The 21,879-nt window shown below is 38.0% G+C and overlaps 1 protein-coding gene across 1 annotated transcript in view; it reads left to right on the top strand.

Moving 5' to 3' along the window:
- Positions 1-21,303, top strand: part of LOC129927404 (uncharacterized protein C20orf85 homolog) — a 22,122-nt gene extending 819 nt beyond the window's left edge. The window contains exons 2-5 of the mRNA XM_056036340.1: positions 1,627-1,757; positions 17,756-17,837; positions 18,999-19,102; positions 20,620-21,303. Coding sequence (XP_055892315.1) covers positions 1,678-1,757; positions 17,756-17,837; positions 18,999-19,102; positions 20,620-20,788 — 435 coding nt within the window. The 5' untranslated portion in view covers positions 1,627-1,677 and the 3' untranslated portion in view covers positions 20,789-21,303. The remainder of the gene's footprint in view (positions 1-1,626; positions 1,758-17,755; positions 17,838-18,998; positions 19,103-20,619) is intronic.
- Positions 21,304-21,879: the final 576 nt, after the last annotated feature.

The raw sequence follows: 21,879 nt of genomic DNA, 5'->3' as shown, positions 1-21,879 counted from the left end.
TCTATCTATCTATCTATCTATCTATCTATCTATCTATCTATCTATCTATCTGTCGGTCTGTCGGTCTGTCTATCTATCTATCTATCTATCTATCTATCTATCTATCTATCTATCTATCTATCTATCTATCTATCTATCTATCTGTCTGTCTATCTATCTATCTATCTATCTACCTATCTATCTATCTATCTATCTATCTGTCTGTCTGTCTGTCTGTCTGTCTGTCTATCTATCTATCTATCTATCTATCTATCTATCTATCTATTTATCTATTTATCTATCTATCTATCTATCTATCTATCTATCTATCTATCTATCTATCTATCTATCTATCTATCTATCTATCTATGTAAATCGTCTCTCCGTATGTCTTTTACTTTGTTTGATTATCTGTTTTAACGTGTGTCCGTCCGTCTCTCTGTCAATTTAGTTTTTTGACAAAAACGTTTGTTTACAGGTTAAAATTGTGTTCACCTTGCCAACAGAGTTCTGGTCCATTGACATACCGTATCGATCGCATACACTAAGTTAAGCATTCCAGTATACCAATTGGATTTAAATCCCCAATCAAAGGGGTAGATAGTAAATGAGAATGGCCAGACCGACAGTCCTATGTGAGGTGGAAACCTTTATCAGTAATGCTCCAAACTCAGTCAATATTTGATCCATAAGTGCGTGGACTAACTAGCCTATATAGATTTGGGAGAGAATGATAAAAAGATCTAGTCAAGCTTTACCCAGTGTATCCCTTTTTTGTATGACAAGAATTCTTTCGGTTTTACAAGGATGTACACAATGATCTTATCATTCATCAATCTTACCATCAGTATTACCGTCAGTCCTAACATTAGTCTTACCATCAGTCCCACAATCAGTCTTACCACTAGTCCTACCATCAGTACTACCATCAGTCTTACTACAAGTCTTACCATAAGTCCTACCTTCAGTCCTACCATCAGTTTTACAACCTATCTTACCATCAGTTCTATCATCAGTCTTACCATCAGTCCTACAATCAGTCCTACCTTCAGTCCTACCATCAGTCTTACCATCAGTCTTACCACCTATCTTACCATCAGTCCTTTCCGGAATTCTGCCACTACTGGCATTTCTCTACAACACAACCAGATACATATATGTTGCATACACATTCTTTAGCGTGTTCCGATAGGATTAAACTCATTGGTCCGTTTTCTGTCTGTCTCCTAGAGTCCTCTGTCTGTCTAGGTTTTAACTTGGCTAGACATCTTCAGGGGATTGACCGATAAAACAGAATAACATGACGGAAGTGGTAATCATTAATTATTTTAGTTTTGTAAATCGAATGTATTATTTCTCAACATCCAGGTACCTAAACAATACACACAGGCGCGCACTCACACATTCAGACACACACACACACACACACAGACTTAACTCTTTAGCGAACACTTGTCTCAGTTATTTAATTGTCTCCATTATATCGTCTGGCCGTCATTGTTATTTAGCAACGTGTAATCTTACTCAGACACAAAAGTAGCAAGAAGAAAAAAAAATGGTTATAAAAACATTTTAATTATTCGAAGAAGGGCGATGAGCTGTAAGACTCAATCCGTTCGTTCCAAGATGTGTTTCTTTGTTTTTCAGACTTTGACCCCATTGACCTTCGCTCAGACCGAAGACAAAAGTAATGTCACGATGACCTCAGCGGCGCAACAGCAGAAAATCCAGGGGAGAGTTCTGGCGAGTTGTAACTTTGTGGCCCAGGATCAAATTTGGTGAGTGCTGTCCATTCATTAGTGAATGCTGTAAAGTCATTGATGAGTGCTGTCCATTCATTTGTCAGTGAGTTTAGAATTCTATCAGGCAATCAGGTATTTTCTAATTAGGCGCAAAAAAGAAAACTTAAATATACCCCCGGCAGACAAAGGCTTCGTCTACATAAGAGGTGGCAAAATATGTAAGTCGCAGCTGGGTTTTCGAAATCATGTGAAACACTGCATTTATTTTTAGCATTATGAATCAAAGACCTTTGCCAAAACTCGAAACCTTCCATTTCCTTGTATGCTATATCAGTGAACGCTTATACCCAATACTTTACACGGGAACATTTAGAGCACATTGTATCTCGCCATAGCCGACTAAGAGGGATGTGTCTATGTCTCCAAAACTTTTACTTGCCTGGAACTCGTTTAGCTTCACATCCATGTGTCGGCATTGTGTCGAAAGGTGCGCACCTAGTGGGTGGTGATAGTGATGCGTACCTAGTGGGTTGTGATTTGTGATAGTGATGCGCAGAACTGAGTTTTAACGATTTTTAATAAAGAAGTTTCAATTTTAGATTTTGTCGTCCATCTGGCAGATGTTTTCTATGGCCTTTGGTTAACCAAGGTCTCAGGTGTGTAGCATTACTTTCTCTAACCAAGGTCTCTGGTGTCTAGCATTACTTTCTCTAACCAAGGTCTCTGGTGTCTAGCATTACTTTCTCTAACCAAGGTCTCTGGTGTCTAGCATTACTTTCTCTAACCAAGGTCTCTGGTGTCTAGCATTACTTTCTCTAACCAAGGTCTCTGGTGTCTAGCATTACTTTCTCTAACCAAGGTCTCAGGTGTCTAGCATTACTTTCTCTAACCAAGGTCTCTGGTGTCTAGCATTACTTTCTCTAACCAAGGTCTCAGGTGTCTAGCATTACTTTCTCTAACCAAGGTCTCTGGTGTCTAGCATTACTTTCTCTAACCAAGGTCTCAGGTGTCTAGCATTACTTTCTCTAACCAAGGTCTCTGGTGTCTAGCATTACTTTCTCTAACCAAGGTCTCTGGTGTCTAGCATTACTTTCTCTAACCAAGGTCTCTGGTGTCTAGCATTACTTTCTCTAACCAAGGTCTCTGGTGTCTAGCATTACTTTCTCTAACCAAGGTCTCAGGTGTCTAGCATTACTTTCTCTAACCAAGGTCTCTGGTGTCTAGCATTACTTTCTCTAACCAAGGTCTCTGGTGTCTAGCATTACTTTCTCTAACCAAGGTCTCAGGTGTCTAGCCTTTACTTTCTCTAACCAAGGTCTCTGGTGTCTAGCATTACTTTCTCTAACCAAGGTCTCAGGTGTCTAGCATTACTTTCTCTAACCAAGGTCTCAGGTGTCTAGCATTACTTTCTCTAACCAAGGTCTCAGGTGTCTAGCATTACTTTCTCTAACCAAGGTCTCTGGTGTCTAGCATTACTTTCTCTAACCAAGGTCTCTGGTGTCTAGCATTACTTTCTCTAACCAAGGTCTCAGGTGTCTAGCCTTTACTTTCTCTAACCAAGGTCTCTGGTGTCTAGCATTACTTTCTCTAACCAAGGTCTCTGGTGTCTAGCATTACTTTCTCTAACCAAGGTCTCTGGTGTCTAGCATCACTTTCTCTAACCAAGGTCTCTGGTGTCTAGCATTACTTTCTCTAACCAAGGTCTCTGGTGTCTAGCATTACTTTCTCTAACCAAGGTCTCTGGTGTCTAGCTATTACTTTCTCTAACCAAGGTCTCTGGTGTCTAGTCTTTACTTTCCATAATGTCATGCACCCATTAGAGTTTTGTTGGACTCAGTCAGCCATTAAATTCCGAAATTCAAAATGCCAATCTTCCCCAGGATTCGTTTCCTGTCTGGGGAAGTACCATACGGCCACTCCTCGAGAGACAAGTCTGAAACATTCGTCACAATAAGGATGTCGTGGTTCTAGTTAATCATTTCTTTCACTCTCATTCTCTCTTCCGCCCTCTCTCTCTTTCTCCCTCTCTCTCTCTCTCGCTCACTACCCTCTTCACTTCTGCTTTTCCCTCTCTCTTGCTCCCTTCCTCTCTCTCTCTCCTCTTTTTTTCACGCTCCCTCTCTATTTCCCCCTCTTCCCTTCTCTCTCCTTCTTCTACCTTTCTCTCTCTCATTCCTTTATCTCTCGACACCCGTTTCTCTCTTTCAAGCTCCCTCTTTCTATTTCTCTCTTCTCCTTTCTCTCAGCTCATTCTCTCTATCTCGCTACTACCCCCTCCCCATCTCTCTCTCTCTCTCGTTCTTGTTATATACCATTTAGCGTATAACAAGATAATTTAAAAATGTTTTAATTATTTCATACACACACACACACACACACACACGGTTTAGATTCTAGTCTGTAAATGCTACACCAGGCAATAAAATAGTTCAGTTTACCAACGTGTATCTGTGCGTGTATGTGTGTATGTGATTCAGGTAACAAAAAAAAAAACAATAATTAATTTCACCGTAGTCACTGAGAGCTAACAGAAGAAGAAGAAAAAAAAAATCGAATGTTATGTAAGGTAGACGCTATCGCAGGTCAAAGTCACCGCGACCTCCACTGTCCTCAGCTGAACCATCATTTAATCTTTTAATTTATTTATTCTTTTTATTTCTGGATGCTGGTTTATTCAAAGAAAGTCAGGACTTAGAGATGGCCCATATGTTTAGGTGTTGTGTTGTTGTTTTTTTAAAGTTGTGAACCTCGCTAAGTTTGAATGTTGATTCCCCAACGGAATCCACCCAGCGGAGCAGTGGAATGCACTTTTAAGTCTATAAATAGATCCAGCAGACGTAACCTGAAAGAGCCGCTGTTTTGACGCGAATTTAGCTCCTACGTTGGCGACCTGGGGCATTTAGCACAAAGAGGGGGGAGAGGGGGGGGCATTGTTTCGACTTCCTCTCGACAATACATGTTTAAGTCGACATAAGAGAAAAGAAAATAGCGCTGTCTAGACCTGGACACCGTATCGAAACTAACTAACTCTATCAGATCACTTCAACAGGATGGCGGAAGTATATTACTTGCAACTCAGTTATAGAAATACTCAAGAACGGATCATGTGCAAGCCAAGACAGCACGAGAACAAACCGAGGGCGTATCCGGACAGTGGCGTAGCTAGGAATTCGCCATCATTTGGGGGCCCGGAGGATTGACCTCTTTGGGGGCCCCCTGCATTTTGCGTAATATTTAATATGAAGAATTACTTAAGTTCAACAATTCTCGTAAATAGATTGAAACATTTGTTAATTCTTGCTATTGAGCGTGATCTATGTAGGAAATAGAATGTTTATGATATACTGTATGACTTCGCTACACGCAAGGCTCGTAAAGGATAACTCGTGGGATAACTCTATCCGCAGAAATAAAAGAGTGCTCTTTCCTTTACTTCTTCTTCTCGTCCAAACTCTTGAGTGAAGAAGATAATTTTATATATAGATTTAATGTAAAAAAAAACCCCACTCATTTGGGGGTCCCCTCAAGTAGGGGCCAGGAGGAGATTTTCAAATTCTCCCATCCCTCCGACACCCTAGCTTAGCCTCTGTATCCAGAGAATTTTGAAAGCGGGAAGTTTTAACAAATAAAAGCCACTACCTAATACGACCTACTCGCACCTACTATCGCGTTATTATTCCCTTCATCCCTTTAATTAGCTTGTCAATAGTTTCAAATATTTAAATTCAAGTGAAACACATAGAGGTCGACATGAAACTTTAGTGTGTGTGTGTGCTTGTGTGTGCATGTGTATGTGTGTTTGAGTGGGAATTAGGGGACCATCCATCCATCCCAGTGGCGCTACAGCCCATTGGGGGCTCTGGCCTGCTTAAACACATCCTTCCATTCAGATCTCTCCTGGGCCTTTCGTCTCCACGCCTGAACTCCAAATTTGCCCTTTTGCTTTTTTTGGTTTTTGCCGGTATACAATGTTCGCTCCACCTCTGACATTGTTTCAAGGTGACCTTCCCAACTTGAAATTAAGGGACCGCCACCAGCAATTTATAAAAAAAAAATTATTGAAATATATGTTTACAAATGTACATTTAAGGATTAGGTACGCGTGTAAGACCAGTTGAATTTGTTCAATTAGTCTTTTTTTAAAAAACATTTTGGTGAGAGCAAAAGGAAATAAGACGATAAAAAGTGAGACGAGGGGTGGGTGGGGTGGTGGTGGGGTGAGGGAGGGGGGGTTAAATTTGAAAAAAAAAATCACATTGTAATTCATGCCTTAAAAACTTCATGGAGCAGAAGATGTTGAGTTCTTTGATCTTTCCAAACAGATTAGAAAGAGTTCTTCAAGAAAGGAGATAATTATATCTTTCGCATATTCATGTCATTGGTAGTTGTGCTGGCCACATGACACCCTTGTTAACCGTAGGCCACAGAAACAGATGACCTTTACATCATCTGCCCTATAGACCACAAGGTCTGAAAGGGGGAACTTTTTTTTTACTTATATTCATGTCTTCATCTAGTCATTCCCGTCACACTGATGCTTCAACTCTTCATGTTAGCGCTTCCACTCGGCCACCCCTCGCTCCGCCGTGAATCATTCCGAATGTAAAGTATGATGAACGTATGATCAGGGGGAGGCGCCAGGAAGTGAAGATCATCTCACACACAAAACATAGACTTTTAAAACAGGAGAGTTCAATACAAGATGGCGACGATTCGGTGCACGCGGCAAATTGATCATACTTTTAATATTAACATCTACATTGCACAATGGAAAGTAACATTACGAAGGGAGTTTTAAATACACGAGTTACACAAATCAGATTTGAACCCTAACCTTTGTTTTCCGTTGCTGGCCATTTCTGACTATGATCAATGTCAAATATTTTGAAAATACAATTTAGTTACTAAATTACAATTACAAAGTTATACAAGTGACCCTAGTGTCACTACAGAGGATTGCCTGAGTGAGTCAGGAAACACCAATGATTCAGCCGTGTTCAGCCGTATTCTACTTAATATTGAGGGGTGGGGTGGGGGCGAGACAATATAAAAATAGTTAAAATATTTCAAAGTGGAAAATATTGTAAGAAGTATTGGATAATGAATACACAACAAAGTAACTAATTATCTAATGTTTTCAAAATACATTTAAAAATAAGACCGAGAGATAGAAATTCTCAAATCATAAATGTATAATTCACATATTTATTGGGCTTTGTTATCAACTCCTGCAGTAGCCTTAATGACCTCAAGGGCAGTAATGACCGCGGGGACCGTGGCAATAGCGTTGGTGGTAGTAACCGCTGTGGGTGGACTGCCGTAGTGACCACAGCGGCAGGTTTTTTTTTTTAAATACTTTCTTTTCGGGAAAAGAAATAGGTTTCTGAAAAAACAAAATTTAGGAACTATTTTAGTTTTTAACTCATTGTTTACGTTAGAAAGGAATGACCAGAACCGGATGTACCTATAGTCAACACAGACTAGAGTTTAGGGCCCCCAAAAACGATTTAAGCACGGACCAATAATGTCTGAACTTAGTAAGGGCCCCAAATCTCAAATAGCTAGGGGCCCTTTCATGTCTAAATATGGCAATGGGTATGGCCATGAGTTTGAGACATAATTTCTTTTTGGGAGATGTGACATTGTTTATTCCAGAGGTTTAAAGAGAACTACAGTGTTCGAATCCTAACCTTTAAGTAGGTATATCAGTGCGTTACTTCTTGACCGACTTATCCCTCGGCATTTAGGAATGTCGGTAAGAAAAAAAAAGTAAAAAAAGTAAAAAAAAAAACATGCTATGTGTGTGTGTGTGTGTGTGTGCTCTACTTGTCATGACTGTTCCTATCTGATACATTAATATTGCTTGACGTTTCAGCAACATGTATATCATATACTAAGCATAAGATGTCAACTATCGACATAGACTCGCATACGTCGTCTCGTATTGACACGCCCACTCCTCTGTCACCCACACACACAGATACATACATTGATTAGCATCCCACCCACGTACAGACAAGGGGGGGGGGATGGCCACCCAGACATTAATCTCACATCGTCACCCCCCCTTTTTTTTCCCACCCTGATCACACAGATGACATCATCAATACAGCACAGTATTGAACTCGCTTCAGTCGATCGATCAGTCTAGACGGCCTCCGTACAGGTCAGCGTGACACGTGACTTGGCGGTGTCAAGTTGTTATTTTTTTTTTTTTATAGATTTCCTTCATGTCTTTGACTTCGTAAACAACAAACCTCTCTCTCTCCCTCTGTCTCACTGTCTCTTTCTTTCTCTGTCTCTCTCTCGCTGTCTCTCCCTCTCTGTCTCTCCCTGTCTCTCTCCCTCTCTCTCTCTCTGTCTCTCTCTCTTCCTGTCTCTCTCTGTCTCTCCCTCTCTCTCCCTGTCTCTGTCTCTCTCTCTGTCTCTCTCTCTCTGTCTCTTTCTCTCTCTGTCTCTCTCTCTTTCTCTCTCTCTATATCTGTCTCTGTCTCTTTCTCTATCCCCCCTCTCTCTCTGTCATTCTTTCTGTCTCTCTCTATCTGTCTCTTTCTCTATCCCCCCTCTCTCTCTGTCTTTCTTTCTCTCTCTATATATCTGTCTCTGTCTCTTTCTCTATCCCCCCTCTCTCTCTGTCTTTCTTTCTCTCTCTCTCTATCTTTCATTTTAACTCTAATTCTTTCTATTTTTCTCTCTTTGATTTCCCTTATTTTATGTTTCTATTTTTTAAAACTATTTTTAAACTTGTTGATCAATCTTTGAGACATCTTTTTTTTGTGTATGGGTTAAAGTTTTGTTTATTTTTCTTCCATCTTTCTTTCGGAGTTTTTGTTTTTAGAAGTTTTTTTTTTTTGTCTTTGTTTTTCTTTCCTTTCTTAGTTTTTGTTTTTCTTTCTTAGTTTTTTCTTTCAGTGTTTTGATTTCTTCTCTTCCTTCAGAATTCTTGTCTCTCATTCTTGAGTTCATTTCATTTGAGTGAGTGTCTGGCCATCTACATCCTATTAGTAGTTAGAATAATAATAATAATAAAACTGAGATAGAAAAACAAAGAAAATATGGGAACCTAGGCTTGGAGATTAAGCGTCTATGGAAATTGTCCAAAATAACAATATACCCCATTGTTATATCAACCGAGGGGATAATAACAACTGACCTCACAGACACCCTCAAGGCCCTTAACATTCATAGGAACACCCTCGTTGCCTGTCAGAGGGCGGTACTGCTGCAGACCTGCCACATCATCAGAAAATTCCTCAGTGGAAACTGTTAAAGGGACTACGATGAATTTTGTTTCTCTTTGGCGAAACTCGACCCTGGCAGCGCCAGAGAATGACTACTCGTTCATTTCTAACATAATAATAATAATAATAATAATCCAGTCGTTGCTCCCGCGCTGTGTCTTATGCAGATAAATCAAAAGGAGGTAACACTCAAATAATGAAATCCAGTAACACAGAGGCGTAAGGCCAAGAGTGAGTCGACGCAGATAGCGAATGTCGAACAAGACTTTTAGTAATAACGAAAAGAACACAGTCGAATGTCGACAAGCTAAATCTATATCTGCCTAAAACCTGCCTCTCTCTCTAAAGCCTTCAGAAGTATTCTGTTAACGTTTCGCTATTTCCATCAAAACCTCGAGTCTACATTTTACTAGTCCAACAATCTTTATTATCCGTGAGGAAAATTTGATTTGCAATTGTGCATTAAAAAAAAACAGTACATGATTAGAGCAAACATTTGTACAATAGCACACAAGATATACGCCCATAGCCGAGTTTTTCTATAACATTACATGTGAAATTGACAATTTACAATTATTATCTGGATTAGATTTGTATTTTCTTACTTTAGCCATGAGACTCCCAGGTTCCAGTCCTGGTTGGAGAAATTAGGATTTAGTCCGTACGATTACCTAAAATGTATTGTCCAGAGCATGCCTGGTGAATGTGGCTATAACACAACAACTATATCAAGGCATTGTCTTCGATTCCGTAGATTAAGGATGAGTGCAGAATTTTACGTGACATCGTGGACCCAGTTATGACCTGCTTATGTTGCTACTCCTGATGCAGTCAAAGCCGTTGTTTTCTTTTCGTTGTCTGCGCTTGTTTTCGGCAATTAAATAAAGAAACAACTTCCGCGTGCATCTGCAAGTAGTCCTCTACAAAAGGAAACATTTTTTTTTGTGCTTGAAATCTCAGAGATCTTTCTTTCTCTCTCCCTTTCTTTCTCTCTCTCCCTTTCTTTCTCCCTCTCTTTCTTTCTCTCCCTTTCTTTCTCTCTCCCTTTCTTTCTCCCTCTCTTTCTCTCTCTCTCTCTTTCTCTCTCTCCCTTTCTTTCTCCCTCTCTTTCTTTCTCTCTCTCTCTCTCTCTCTCTCTTTCTTTCTCTCTCCCTTTCTTTCTTTCTCTCCCTATCTTTCTTTCTCTCTCTCTCTCTCTTTCTTTCTCTCTCCCTTTCTTTCTCTCTCCCTCTCTTTCTTTCTCTCTCTCTCTCTCTCTCTCTTTCTTTCTCTATCCCTTTCTTTCTCTCTCGCTTATAAATCTTCGCCTTTTGTCGTTTTTTCTCCTTTAATTCTTTCCATTATCTCTTCTTCTCTTTCTCCTCTTCATCTTCCCTTCCTCTCTCTCTCTCTCTCTTCTCGTCTTTTCTTCATTTACATACATTTCACTGACTCTCTCTTGCCCCGTACTCTTCTCTCACTCTCCCCTATCATTCTCTTTATATTATTTTTTGCTTTTTCTCTTTACTTGAGAAATACGTGTCTTCTATAACCTTTTTGGTTCTTTCTCTTTCTCCTCTCTCTCTCTCAATCTCCATTCTGTCTTCTCTCTGTCTCTCTTTCTGGACCTTCTCCCTTTTATTTGTACCACATATTCCGATTTACATCTTTATTAAAATCAATACAGCAAGATTTTTATCTCCTTTATCTATATAAAATTAAATTACTTGATTACCACTAATTGATTTAATAAATTGTTAATATTGTTTGTATTGATTCATGTGTTGTCATCAACAATGAATAATTAGTAAAGTTTTAGACAGACAGAATGAGTTGATATCTTCTTCTCCTATGTACTTGTATTAGGAGTTGAGTCTAAGACTCTTAGAGCTCTAGGCCTATGGACAAATCTCTGTCTGGGAAAGATTCAAGCAGATATAAATTATTATATACCTATTAACGATGGCTAGTATCCCAGGATGCTCTGAAGCGTGGCCAAAGGCCGAGCACACCGGGGAAACTCCCCCATGTTCTTCTCTGTACCGCATTAGCCGTACAGGTGTCCGACATAAAAAAACGGTCCATTGAAGAACGGTGTTTGGATAGTGACATGTTTGTTGGGCCTTTCTATCAGCCCCGCCAGTGCAATGGACTCGGTCCTTAGGCGCCCCAATGGGGGTTCTGATTTGCTTCAATATTGGCCTTATCATCTCCTCTAAAGACCTTTTACACTTTAGTGCCACAGTGAAGCATTGCTTTGGCTTGAGTTGATATAAGCTTGTATAAATATTAATGTGCACAATAGCACCCTTGAACTTACAGGAGATGTTTAAAACATACTAATAGAGTAACAGACACATGTTCACTGAATGACAAATCGAACACAAATATTGTTCCGACTATCTGGATCAAAAAAAATTTACAAGCAGATGTGTTTGAACCTGTGCCCTTGTGTGTTATGTGCGCGCGCGCGAGTGCGCATGTGAAAGTGTGTAAATGTTGAACTAATTTAAAATCAAACTAAATTACGAATGTACATTTAGATGAAGATTTAGCGCGAGACTTGAGCCTCTTCAAGCCACTGGATCCTATTAAGTAAATAAATTTGGAAATTTAAATTGAAGTAGCGACCTGGAGTTGCCATGGATTCGTTTCGATGGGAAAGGGAAACAGAGAAGCGGGTAGGGATGGTTCTAGAAGATCAAATAGATGAAAAAATAAATAAAAGAAGAGTCATTTTTTTGGTTGCTATTTAGTTTTGCCGCTGTAGGACAGATGGGAGACCATGATTTCTTTTCCTTGTTAGCTTATTTATCCAATCCCAGCAGTACCCGCCACATAAGTTTAACATTTGTGTTCGTTAAAAAAATCTAACAAAGCATTAGTACTTATTAAAAAAAAATTCAACAAATCAAACAATAAAATAAAATGTAAACGCTATTCAACATGAGTAAGGTCAATATTAGAATATATACATCTGTCTGGGACCCTTCAGCTTAAGAAAAGAAAGAAACTAGAACAGACGCAGGCCTGTGAGATTTATAGCAAACGAATATTCACTTTTCACTAGAGTAACACCTTAGAATGTAGAGTAGCAATAATACTTAAAACACTGACCTAGAATTTAGTAAGACAAAAACACAATCTGACAAAACACTCAAGAAAACATCGAGATAAATGATCATTTCTTATAACAATGGCTAGGACAAAGTCGTACAATAAAAAGCATGGAAGGGGCTTTCCCGAATCTGCCAACCAATGACTAATCAGAGATTGTCTCTCCTCTTTTAAAGGAATGTCTGTAATTTATGTGTTACGTAACATAAAGCAGCTATTGCATTGAGTTTATTTTTAGATTGAATACTTTCTAGCGCAAGGCCATGTTGTTGCGTGTTGTTGACAAGTTCATTTAAAACGATGGCGGTTTTCCCATAAGCCCTAAAAATAGCTTGGACGTCAGGAGAAAAGGGGCATGAGGTAGTATTTATATACTTCGATATTCAGTTGAGAAGGAGAGCGACGACTAGAGTCAAAGAATTTCAATTCAGTTGTATTGTACATTTGTGTAGTGCGTATATTATTAAAGTGATTTTAAGTTCCAGAACTAAAGCTTTGTATTTATTTGAAAGAAGATTTCAGTTATGAGATTACAATTTGAAGTAGTATCTCCGCCATTACGATAATGATTGAGGATTCAAATATTATACTGAGTGCATACATCAATGTCATTATAACATCGGAAATACAGGGTGCGTCAAAAATATATACACACTTTGAACTGTCATAGACAATTTATTTCCCGTTCTACAATGCTAAATTTCTGGACATGGTGAGCTTAATGTCCAATTAAAAAAAATACTTTTGATTAATGTGAGTAATGTTGAAACTGGTGGCCTTCAGCATCAATACATTGCTGAGTACGAGTCAACACTGATTCCGTACATCGTACCAAAGTGTCCACTGAGATTTCTGCGCACACCGCCTGAATCTCATTCCTTAGTGTGACCAGGTGACGTGGTTTACGCTTGTACACCTCATCTTGAACTGTGCCCCATAAGAAGAAATCCAGCGGCGTGAGGTCTGGAGAGCGTGCAGAAAACTCGATTGGTCCCCTGCGTCCTATCCACTGGCCTGGCACATTGTGATCCAGGTATGCTCCCGCTCTTCAAAACTCAAACGCACGTCCGCCATGTTGCAGTTACTTCCTTGCCACTGCTGCAACTTGTTGAAGAAACATAACATTACTTTCTCACAGAAATTTAGCCTTGTAGAACAGGAAATAAATTGTCTATGACAGTTCAAAGTGTGTATACATCGATGCACTCAATCATGTATTATCACATCTGGCTTATACGTATAAGTTTGACCCTATAACATTGGCTTGTTGGTATACGTAGGGTTCAGTTACAACGAACAGCTTTATATAGACTAGAACAACACATTTTATTTATAGGCTCATTTTTAATGGACATTTTCAAGTCCAGCTAAAAAAACGCTAAATTGACTTTAAATGTTGCCAACTAAATATAAAATAAAAGTGCTAAAATTCTAAAGTGTGTTTTTTTTTTCCAATGAATGCACTTGACTAGCCTATAGTTCTAAATTATACAATGATATCGTCTTAAAAGAACATTAACAGTACTGGACTACATACATACATTTCCGAATCTAAATTTTAAATGCGATGCTATTCTTATCAGATAAGTCAAAACTAAAAAGGAGCTGATATTTTTACCTAACAAAAACAAAACTTCTTCAGGCCCACGAGTCATGACACGTTTCCGGCAGAATCCGCCATGTTGTAGAAAAGAAAAAGGATTTTCGTTCATTCACTATGATGTTTAGTAGCAGTGTTCAAAATAGTTTTTACAAAGCTAATATCCACGCTAGTCTGTCAGTCTGCTAAAACGTCTGTACAGGCTATTTCTCTTACACCCATTCTTGGATCAAGTTGAAACTTTGCACAACTATTCATTGGCAATACATGAATCAATTATAAAAAATAAGTCCATTAATTATTGGTAATTAATTATTTAGTTTTGATATCGAATAAGGGAAATAACTATTACATTATTGAGAGATATAGCTGCAAGTGCAGAGTTCTTTCCGTTAGATAAGCTTTCTTTCTTTTCTTTTTTTTTTTTAAAGGATTTTTAAAAATATATTTTGCTTTCTTTCCCACTTGGGTATTTGTCTTTATGAGTTTACATTAGTTCTGGAAGAGAATTTCTAGGTCTCAAAACTCTATTGAAAATTTCCCAATAAACTAAACAATGTCAAGGACACTGAATTGACATACAATATTGCCAACTAAATAAGAGCTAACAACAGAAGAGCCTAGACAATTTGATTCCGGCAGAGCTAAAAAGTGCACAAAACTAATCTTAGAACTGAAACAAAAACCACATAACTCATCAACGCTTCCCTTTCTCTGCACGCCGGATACACCAAAAAAAAAACGAGCTATTTTAATTTTTCCGCCATGTATGAAAGTCTTCAACACACGAACTTCGACTAATGGTGTGGTTCAACACAGGAAATAACTGTACGAAAGGGAAGTAGGATCCACATCATCGTGTTTCATTGTAAAACTTTGTTAAAGTGCTACGCCCTCTGGCGGATCAGCTTAAATTCAAGTTATTCATGTCCATCAATCCACAATGTAAACTTTTTTTTTTCAGATTTAGCTCCAGGCTGTTTTTGTTGTCCAGATCTAGATCTATATCTCGGATCTTGATTACATTGGTCTATGTTGTAAGGCGATAGAACGGGAAAGATTCTGCGGAATGTAGAAAGTTCACGGTTAAGCCCGTGGCCAATCTTAAAAGGCAGAGAAAAATATCTTTTTCATCGCTGGGGGATGTCCAAAGATCTTTGCACTGCGCATTTAAACGAAATAAACAGAAAAAAATCTTCCATCCAAGAAACCTTGCTGTGAAGTGAAATTAAAGTCTATTATGAGCTTTTAATAATAATTATTTATATATATTTTATTGATACCACTGTAGCACTAATTCTATAAGGTTTCAGCACTTGTACAATATTACAGGATCCTAGAGCGACACCCAAGAAATCCGTAGTCAGTTTTCAGTCTCTTAGAGCGACACCCAAGAAATCCTTAGTCAGTTTACAGTCTCTTAGAGCGACATCCAAGAAATCCTTAGTTTACAGTCTCTTAGAGCGACACTCAAGAAATCCTTAGTCAGTTTACAGTCTCTTAGAGCGACATCCAAGAAATCCTTAGTCAGTTTACAGTCTCTTAGAGCGACACTCAAGAAATCCTTAGTCAGTTTACAGTCTCTTAGAGCGACACTCAAGAAATCCTTAGTCAGTTTACAGTCTCTTAGAGCGACATCCAAGAAATCAGTCAGTTTACAGTCTCTTAGAGCGACACCCAAGAAATCCTTAGTCAGTTTACAGTCTCTTAGAGCGACATCCAAGAAATCCTTAGTCAGTTTACAGTCTCTTAGAGCGACACTCAAGAAATCCTTAGTCAGTTTACAGTCTCTTAGAGCGACACCCAAGAAATCCTTAGTTTCAAATTTCCTAGTGCGACATTCGCGAAATGAATGAACATCTCATTCAACAAGATTTTAATCTAAAGTTTAAAAAATGTTTTTTAAGATTATCGTAAAAGAGTTAAAAGGAAATTTGGATGCTTAGATATGCGTGCGTGCGTGCGTGTTTCTTGACATTGAGTACGTGCATTTTAGTTTTATTTTCTTGTTTGATTTATAGAAATTTCTTTTAATAAATCCTAATGCTTTGTTTGATTTTGTTGTAGTTTCATCAATATGTGGATTCCATGACAGTTTTTCATTTATTATAACACCTAGGTATTTTGCGTTTTTAGTCTGTGTTACTGGTTTGCCATGAATAAGATAAGTGGAATTAATTTGTTTTATTTTTTTTGTTACTTTTAACAACTGACATTTTTCTGGGTGGAAAGACATGCTCCAATTTGATTCCCATTTCTGTAATTCATCTAATTCTCTTTGTAAAATATCTGTGTCTTGTGTTGTTTTTATTGTTCTATATATTATGCAATCGTCTGCAAATAATCTGACTTTTGTTCCTGAAGTAATGCAATTTGGTAAATCATTTATGTAAATTAAAAATAGTAGTGGACCCAAGACTGTTCCTTGAGGTACACCTGAGTTTACTGTTATCGGTGTTGATTTAGAGCCATTTATTATTACAGTTTGTTATCTCCCTATCAGAAAGTCTTTAATCCACTGATGCAATGGACCATTAATGCCGAAATATTTTAATAAACTATGGTGGTGAACTTTGTCAAAAGCCTTAGAAAAATCTAGTAAGATAGCATCTATTTGTTCACTATTATCTAAACCTTTTGAAAAATCATCAATTAGTCCTATTAGTTGTGTTTCACATGATCTATATTTCCTAAAGCCATGTTGGTATGGTGTGAGGACATTATGTTTGTCTAAGTGGTTTATGATGTTGCTACATATTATGTGTTCTAGGATTTTACATGTGATGCTGGTAAGTGATACTGGTCTGTAGTTTCCTGGGTCAGATTTTTCTCCTTTTTTAAATAGGGGGGTGACATTAGCTTCTTTCCAGTCCTTTGGTACTCTGCCCTGGTTAAGTGAAGCCTGAAAGAGTATTTTGAACACTGGGGCTAGTTCATTACTTAGTTCTTTGAGTAATCTAGCTGGAATACCATCAGGTCCAGAAGCTTTATTTGGTTTGGTGTTGGCTAATAGTTTTTGAATTCCATTTTCTTGTACTACTATATCTTCTATGTTGTCTACTTGGTTCAAATTCAGTAATATGTCTTTGTCTCCTGGGGCTGAGAATGCTGATGCAAAGTATTTGTTTAGAATGTTTGCTTTAGTTTCAATATCATTATGTATTATGTTATGTTCATCTTTTAATGGCGCTACGCCTGTTGTTTCCATTTTCTTAGACTTAATGTATGACCATAGGTTTTTGTTGTTGTCTTTAGATATTACATTGTTTATGTATTCACTCTGCAGCTGTCTGCTTACTTTTTGGGTTAAGTGTTTAATTTTTATATACTTTTTGTAAACTCTTTCTGCATTAGTTTCTTTAAATTTTCTATATAGGTTTTCCTTCTGTTTACAAAGCTTCTTTAGTCTATTATTAAACCAGCATTTATTTATTTTGTTTGATGTGTATCTAGTTGGTATTTGATTTTCTATAATGCTTTTAAGATGGTTTTTAATGAAATTCCAGAGGTCATCGACTGGTTGGTTAATGTCTTTTTCTAATAAGAATGTTTGTTGAAAGTTTAATGCAGCTTGGTGCATTTTTGAAAATAATTATATGACAATATCGTCTTAATTATAACTTCCAGTTAATAAATGCCATATTTTGGAATATATATTTTCATTGAAAAAAAAATGTAGGTTAAATAAAAACGACAGAAAACGGAAAATATTTTCTAAATCTAAAATTATTTCCTTATGCTAAAACAAAACTTTCATATTTCTGGATTGCCTGTGTGGTTCAACATGTCAGGCAGAATACCGTTCTGCAGACTACAAGCCATCACTGAGGTCACTTTGACCGCTCAATGATTATTTTAATTCCAGACTTAATAATTAATATTTTATTTCTGTAACAAAGAATAACAAAGAATGGCTTGCTTGGTGAGAGTTCCTGATTCCTTTTTGTCAGGCGCCATCCGCCTGGCACTTATCTATGGTCCGGAAGGGAAATTTCAAAATGTTTTTTCAAACAACTTTCCTTGTCAAAATGTATACTGCCGTTTACTGAATCACATCGTGTCCAGACTATTATTTCTTGTCTATTTTATTGTTGCAGGAAAGACCAAGTAGTGCATGAATATATTGCGACAAAGTCGTGGCCAGCCAACTGGAACTTCCTCAAGACAGATTACAATGATGTAAGAGTTTAGCTTAGTTGATGTTTTAAGATGATAGTCTAGCTGACCGCTCAATATGTAAGTTTAGTTGACCAGTCAAGATGATAGTATAGCTGACCGCTCAATATGTAAGTTTAGTTGACCAGTCAGGATAGTCTAGTTGACCGCTCAATATGTAAGTTTAGTTAACCAGTCAAGATGATAGTCTAGCTGACCGCTCAATATGTAAGTTTAGTTGACCAGTCAAGATGATAGTGTAGCTGACCGCTCAATATGTAAGTTTAGTTGATCAGTCAAGATAATAGTCTAGCTAACCACTCAATATGTAAGTTTAGTTGACCAGATGAAATGTAGCTTTTTTGACCAGATAAGAAACTACTTTAGTTGATCATTCAATATGTAAATGTAGTTGACCAATCAAGGTGTTAGTTTACTTGACCATTCAATATGTGATTTTAGTTGACTATTTAAAATGTTTGCTTAGTTGACCAGTCTTCCGGATAATAAAGATTATTATTATTATTATTATTATTATTATGATGTTAATTAAGTTGTCCATTCAACATGATTTCTTAAATCTGATTTATTTCAAGTTTATTATTCCCTTAAAAAAAACAACACTGAAATGTTTACTAAACATTGTCGCTGACAATGGTCACACATTTTTCTAGAAGCGACACTAAGGATATTAATTTTCTTTCTGTTATTTGGTCAGCATTAAAAAAAAAGAAGATACTAGATTTCAAGCGGAAAACTGATATATGAAAAAGAATGTTGATATATTACACTGTCATGTTAGTACGAACTATTGCCCTATATGAATAAATACTTTCTTTGTATTGTAGGTTTGAATTTGGGCTAGGGTTATGTTCTGGTAGAAATGAATAAGTGTCAGCTAAACAACCAGGGGCGGTGGAGGTGGGGGGGGGGGGAGGGTAGATGTTGAGCAGCGTTCGAACTTTCGGACGAAATGAAGATGTGAAGGTTTGAACTCTAAGTTCTTCTCTTCCACTTCTGGGAAGTTTCTCGAAGTTCTGTTTGCGTTTCACTTTTTTTTGTGGTCATTTTAATTTAAATGTTTAACTTGTCATTATTTACATGTTCAACTTGTTATTATTCATATGTTCAACTTTGCATGTTCATTATTTATACGTTTAACGTGTCAGTATTTACACCTGACAGTTGGTGAAAGAAGATTTCCCTAAGAGGAACTTTGATAAAAAAAACAAGGCCAAGGAAGCCGTAAAAAGTTTAGTGGAAGTGAGACCAGTAACTCCCATTGACCAGTAAGTAATGCCCACTTTGATAATGTAAACCCCCATTGACCAGTAAGTAATGCTCACTTTGATAATGTAAACCCCCATTGACCAGTAAGTAATGTCCACGTTGATAATGTAAACCCCCATTGACCAGTAAGTAATGTCTACTTTGATAATGTAAACCCCCATTGACCAGTAAGTAATGTCTACTTTGATAATGTAAACCCAAAATTGACCAGTAAGTAATGTCCACTTTGATAATGTAAACTACAAACTTACTTATACCTGTGAACTCCCAGGGGATGATTTGGCCGCCACCACACCTTTCCACCGCCACCACACCTTTCCACCGCCACCACACCTTTCCACCGCCACCACACCTTTCCACCGCCACCACACCTTTCCACCGCCACCACACCTTTCCACCGCCACCACACCTTTCCACCGCCACCACACCTTTCCACCGCCACCACACCTTTCCACCGCCACCACACCTTTCCACCGCACCTTTCCACCGCCACCACACCTTTCCACCGCCACCACACCTTTCCACCGCCACCACACCTTTCCACCGCCACCACACCTTTCCACCGCCACCACACCTTTCCACCGCCACCACACCTTTCCACCGCCACCACACCTTTCCACCGCCACCACACCGAACTCGGTTCTGAGCAGCTTTCTTCATCTGCATTTCATGTCATTCCAGTATCCCCAGCTTCTCTCATGACTGACCTCTTCCAGGTTTGCTTGGGTCTGCCCACTTTCCTCTTTCCTTGTGGATTCCAATGAAGTTGCCTGCCTTGCAACATTGCTACTTGGTTTTCACAGGGTGTGTCCTATCCAGCTCCTTTTTTTCGCTTTTTAATACCATGGACTAAGTTGTTGTTTTGTGTGTGCTTGGTTCTCAAATTGACTGTAGGCACAAAGCTGACTGTGATATATAAAGAAAGAATACAGATCTGTATCGAGATGTGTGATTTTATGTGGTCAGGGCAGCGTTTGTGAAAAAATCTGTATTGTATACTGTCGATGTGGGTACTTGAGTCTATCAACACAAAGATGTGAGACTTGCAATGAATGCTATAAATCGTCACTTTCAAGTGCTGTAGTTGCACTTCTAAAATGTATAAGAAAGCACTGAGTGAATAGAACGCGAAAGGTGTGTGTAAAGCTGCAGGAGATAAAGGGAGACAATATTCCTTCATTTGTAATCACTATTAGGTTTGATTAGTCAGTATTAATGAAAGAAATATCTGTTCCATTTATTACACGAATATTGATATATCCTAATATATTATTAAAGTTTAATTTAAGATTAAAACATTTGTTAGATTATGACTTTAAACAATTTTGATTCAGTTTGCGCCTCACAAGTTGGAAGAAAATATAATGAAATATAGCATATCGTAATATGGTTACATAAAATACATATACCCAATCATCGTAATAGCCAAAATAATACGGCAGACTAAAATTACGGTATTAGAAGAAATACTTATCCCATCTAATCAGATTGTATCTCTTTATGACCACATCTACAGGTACATTAAAGTAATGCCATCCACAAGACCAGTTCCAAAAACAACGTCTGCTCAGGTTGGCTGGAGATCCACAGATCGTCTTCTCGCTCTAGAGAGATACGGAAAATACGCCAGGCCAAAAGGAGGCTTAGTCAAACAACTGAACTGGCCAAGTGAGGCGGTCAATTGACTTTCCTCATGGATTCGAACCTTTGTTTGTTAAAGCTTGTGATATGATGTAAATATGTTGGACCATTTTTAAAACATGATTGTGACCTGATGGCTGGAAATGTTGACTCTCTAGCCCACGCAGTCTCTAATCTGGTAATACTTGAGACTAGCCACTAGACCTTAGAAACGAATCAATTGTATCCACTACTATCTTTCCATCTGTTAATGAATAAAGTTCCTCTGTAAACTATTTTGTTCTGGTCTATATAAGCAACAGCATTAAGAGGGGCCAATGCTCAATTTATAGCTCTTATTACTATTGAAAGGATTTTGAAGCCAACATTTGTTCTTGCTATATACACGAGGCTTGATGTGTTATACCCTTCAGACTCGGTTTCAAAACTAAACATAATTAAAGCTGATAACTGAAGGCTAAACATACTTTACAAATGTTATATAGTCTTGTATTTAATGCGTTCACTTTTGAAATGTATAAAAATATTTTATAATCAATAAATTTTTATTTTCCTACAAGTGCAGACTTTGTTCGCTTTATCACTATTTTATCACTATTATCACTATTTAATGCATTTAATGCGTTGGGAACTCTTCCGCCTTATGAAATTAAGAAGATTCATTTCCATGCCATTCGTTACCCTGTAGCTAAAGACTGAATACTCCTATGCACTTGGCATTCAGAGTGAGCCCTTACTTTTTTGTGTGTGCTTTTCAGCCGTTCGCCAGCTTTGCTCCTCTGAATCCCATTGCCCAGCTATATCCCAGGCTATTAGGATTTCTCCCAGAAGTCAGAAATAAAGCAGAGAATCATTGACCCACGCTTCTGTCTGAAAGTTGATACCTTTCCTGCCTTACTTCACATAATTCCATCGAAGTGCCGTCCCTCTGTCATTTAGGCGCCTGTTTACCCGCTTCGCCCCTGAAACAAAATGTTCATCTGTTTCTGTGGTTCAAGGTTAACGTCTGTCCATTTCGGTGTCATTTAAGTTCCGAAATTCAAAAATAACCGGGATGACCACTAGGTTCGGAGCCCAAGCGTTTTAAACGTAGCCACCACGTCCACTTTCGAAATAATCTTGTTCAAATATTATT

Source organism: Biomphalaria glabrata, chromosome 7 (genome assembly GCF_947242115.1).
Source record: "Biomphalaria glabrata chromosome 7, xgBioGlab47.1, whole genome shotgun sequence".
NCBI lineage: Eukaryota > Metazoa > Mollusca > Gastropoda > Planorbidae > Biomphalaria > Biomphalaria glabrata.
Note: the sequence above shows the minus strand (reverse complement) of the source record. Positions and strands in the feature narration are given on the sequence as shown.